Here is a 2,795-nt window from a genome sequence, read left to right on the forward strand (position 1 = left end):
CACGCCCTCACCCGCGGCCGGGGCGCCTGCATGGCCGCTCCCGACAGCCCCGCGCCCGGCGCTGAGGCCACAGGTACCACCACCCCCAACCCAATCCCCTCTAGGACAGGTGGGCGGGCCGGAGCAAGCAGGGTAAGGGGCTCCAGGGAAGCCCACGGCCGGTGGGGGCAAACCCACCCAGGCCCAGAGGGCGGAGCCTGGAAGGGCACCTCCATCCTGGAGGATCCCGCAGGGGGCATCCAGGAAGGCGCGCGGCTCAGTGCCGGGGAGGCGAGAGCCCAGCCCGCCGACCCCACGCCCAGCCAGGGGGAGTGCCGGCAGGTGGCGGGGTCTGCGCTGCGGGTGCCACCTCCTCTCTGCGGGCTCGGCAGCCCCCGGGGCCGGAGCCTGGGAAAGACCGGCGGTGCGAACCCCTCCTGGCACCCCTCCTGCCGTGCCCACCACGTGTTCCAGTGTCCTTTGTAATATACGTCCTGTGGAGACAGTATGTGCTTCCCAAATGTTTACAGAACATAATGTGAGAGTTTAGGCTGAAAACTGCACTGCATTCAAGCCACAGAAAACAGTGTTTGAAGTGCCTGTCGCCTGCCCAGAACGCGACAATCAGGCTCTTTCCTGGATTAAGCTGCGATTTGTTTGTAGTGGGAAGCGCAGGAAACGCCTCCTCGCCCCCCTCCCGCGCTCCCCACCTCCTGGCTCCCTCGCCCCGGGGCAGCCCTGGCCCTCCAAGGAGGGGACCCAGCTCCCTGCTGCAAAGTCAAGGAAACGGGGCTGGCTTCTCGGTCCGCAGAGGACAAGGCTCTTCCCGGGCCCCCAGAAGGCCAGTTCTGGGTGATTCTGTCCGTACCCAACCGAACCCTAGGACGGTCTGCGAGATATCTGCCGAGCCCCCTTCTGGGGGCTGTGAAGTCCCTCAGACGTGGGAGGCCGAGAGGAGAGGGGGCACCTGGAGTCTAGACCTGCTCCCAAGTGGCCCCAGCAGCGCCAGTCAGAGCTACTGAAATGCCACTTGGTGGGTGGGAATCTGGAGTGGGCTCAGGTGGGGACTGTGACGTGTGGCCCAGGGCGGGCAGAGGAGCGCGTGGCGCCCGCTCTGCTGCTGCGGAAGCAGAGACGCAGGGCGCTCTGGCCAGACCCGAAGCTCAGTGTTTTCCCAGGACAGTCTGGTGTCACTCTTTCCGGAACCTTCAGAATCTTCCCAGCCTTATGTCCCAGCCTGGTGTTTGGGAAGGGGTGCGACTTTGGGGGACAGGTGCAGATGCTTCGGGAGGGCTCACGGATCTGTGTGTTCCATTTTCAGATGCGAAGGGCCTCGCAGCCCCACAGAGCATGTCCCCTGGGAGCACAGGGCTGACCGGAGAGGAGCTGCAGGACAGCTTCCACCTGGTGGTCTCGTCCAGCGAGGACCTGCCCACCCTCTGGAAAGCCGTCAGCAACTACCAGAGCCTAAGGGCCCTCGGGGCCACCGACATCCAGACGTGGAAGGTGAGGCGCAGTGAGTTGCTCGAGGAAAGCATAACATAAAACTTAGCATTTCACCATTTTAAAGTGACAAGTGCTGTAGCATCAGGCACACCCATGACATTCTGCAGCCATCACCACCGCCCATCCCCAGACCTCTGTCTTCCCAAACTGGGACTGAGCAGCTCAGGTGACTCCCTACAGCATCTCAATTGGCGTCGGTTTTAAATTCTACCACTTGAGGGCGACAAAGAACAGAGATTGGAGTGACTTGGGCTGAGTGGGAGGATGGTCCCTTCCACGAAGTGGCCGAACCATTTTCTTGACACTGCGGTGTTTCATCTGGAGATAGTGACGCAGGAAGAAAAGTTTGCCCTTGCTCGGGGTCCCCGGGGGGTGCCCCGTCCTCGTCAGTTAGGCTTCCGTGAACTGAGCGCGTTCACTGCAGAGATCAGGCGTTAATGCCTGGAAATCTCTGCTGCAAATTCGCCATTGCAGAGCATGCGTCCTCCTGTCAGCTGGGCGGCTGGGGCCAGAATGATGATCGGGGCAGGGGTGGCGGGAGAGAGCCGTGGTGCTTGGGGCGTTCGTGGAGGGGCGTGGGGTCCCCTTCCTCCCGACAGCGCAGGGCGGAGGCTGAGCACCCCCCAGTGCAGGAGGCCCGTCCCGTCCGCTGTCGCTGGGCTGAGCACTCATCTTCCCATCATTTACTCCAACGTCAAATCTCTCTCCCAGGAGCCGTGCCGCCGGGAGCTGTATGAAGTGCTGGAAAGACTAGCCGAGCAGCAGCAGGGGGCCGGAGGAGCTGGGCCACACAGGTTTTACCTGCCCAACTGCCACAGGAGCGGCTTCTACCACCCCAAACAGGTGCGCCCCCTTGCAAAGCCACGCCTTCCTCTCACAGGCCATCCAGCCCCCCATGCACCGCGGACAGCGCCCAAGCGGGTCCTACTGAGCGGGATTCAGGCCCCTGGACCTGGTGGCCTGCTGCGCTGGGGGAGGGGGCCCTGGGCGCTCTGTCCCTGAGCCGTCTGAGCAGAAGGGACTTTCTCAGGCCCTGCTCTTTGGGTCTGAGTCTCTCACCTACAACACAAGGGGCGACAGCTCTGCTTAGGGCGGGGAGCATCTGTTTGGACACCTCGTACTTTTTTCCTCCCCACAAAGGGGGAGGGACTCTGTCATTACCCATGACAGTGTTTTCTGGCTGGCCAGGTAATAAATGAGATCACACACGCCAAGACCTGGGGAGCCGAGGCCTCGGGGAAGTGCGGGCTCTGTGGACGGTACAGGGATACAGAGACTCGGCAGTGTCACAGCAGAGCAGGGCCTCGGGC

General features: G+C 62.6%; 1 protein-coding gene across 1 annotated transcript in view; it reads left to right on the forward strand.

The window, feature by feature from the left end:
* LOC105308300 (insulin-like growth factor-binding protein 1) overlaps window positions 1-2,795 on the forward strand; it is a 6,550-nt gene that overhangs the window by 421 nt on the left and 3,334 nt on the right. The window contains exons 2-5 of the mRNA XM_011384190.2: window positions 5-73; window positions 1,301-1,485; window positions 2,197-2,328; window positions 2,674-2,744. Of these exons, the coding sequence (XP_011382492.1) occupies window positions 5-73; window positions 1,301-1,485; window positions 2,197-2,328; window positions 2,674-2,744 (457 nt within the window). The remainder of the gene's footprint in view (window positions 1-4; window positions 74-1,300; window positions 1,486-2,196; window positions 2,329-2,673; window positions 2,745-2,795) is intronic.

The sequence above is a fragment of the Pteropus vampyrus genome, unplaced genomic scaffold (genome assembly GCF_000151845.1).
Source record: "Pteropus vampyrus isolate Shadow unplaced genomic scaffold, Pvam_2.0 Scaffold565, whole genome shotgun sequence".
NCBI classification, from domain to species: domain Eukaryota; kingdom Metazoa; phylum Chordata; class Mammalia; order Chiroptera; family Pteropodidae; genus Pteropus; species Pteropus vampyrus.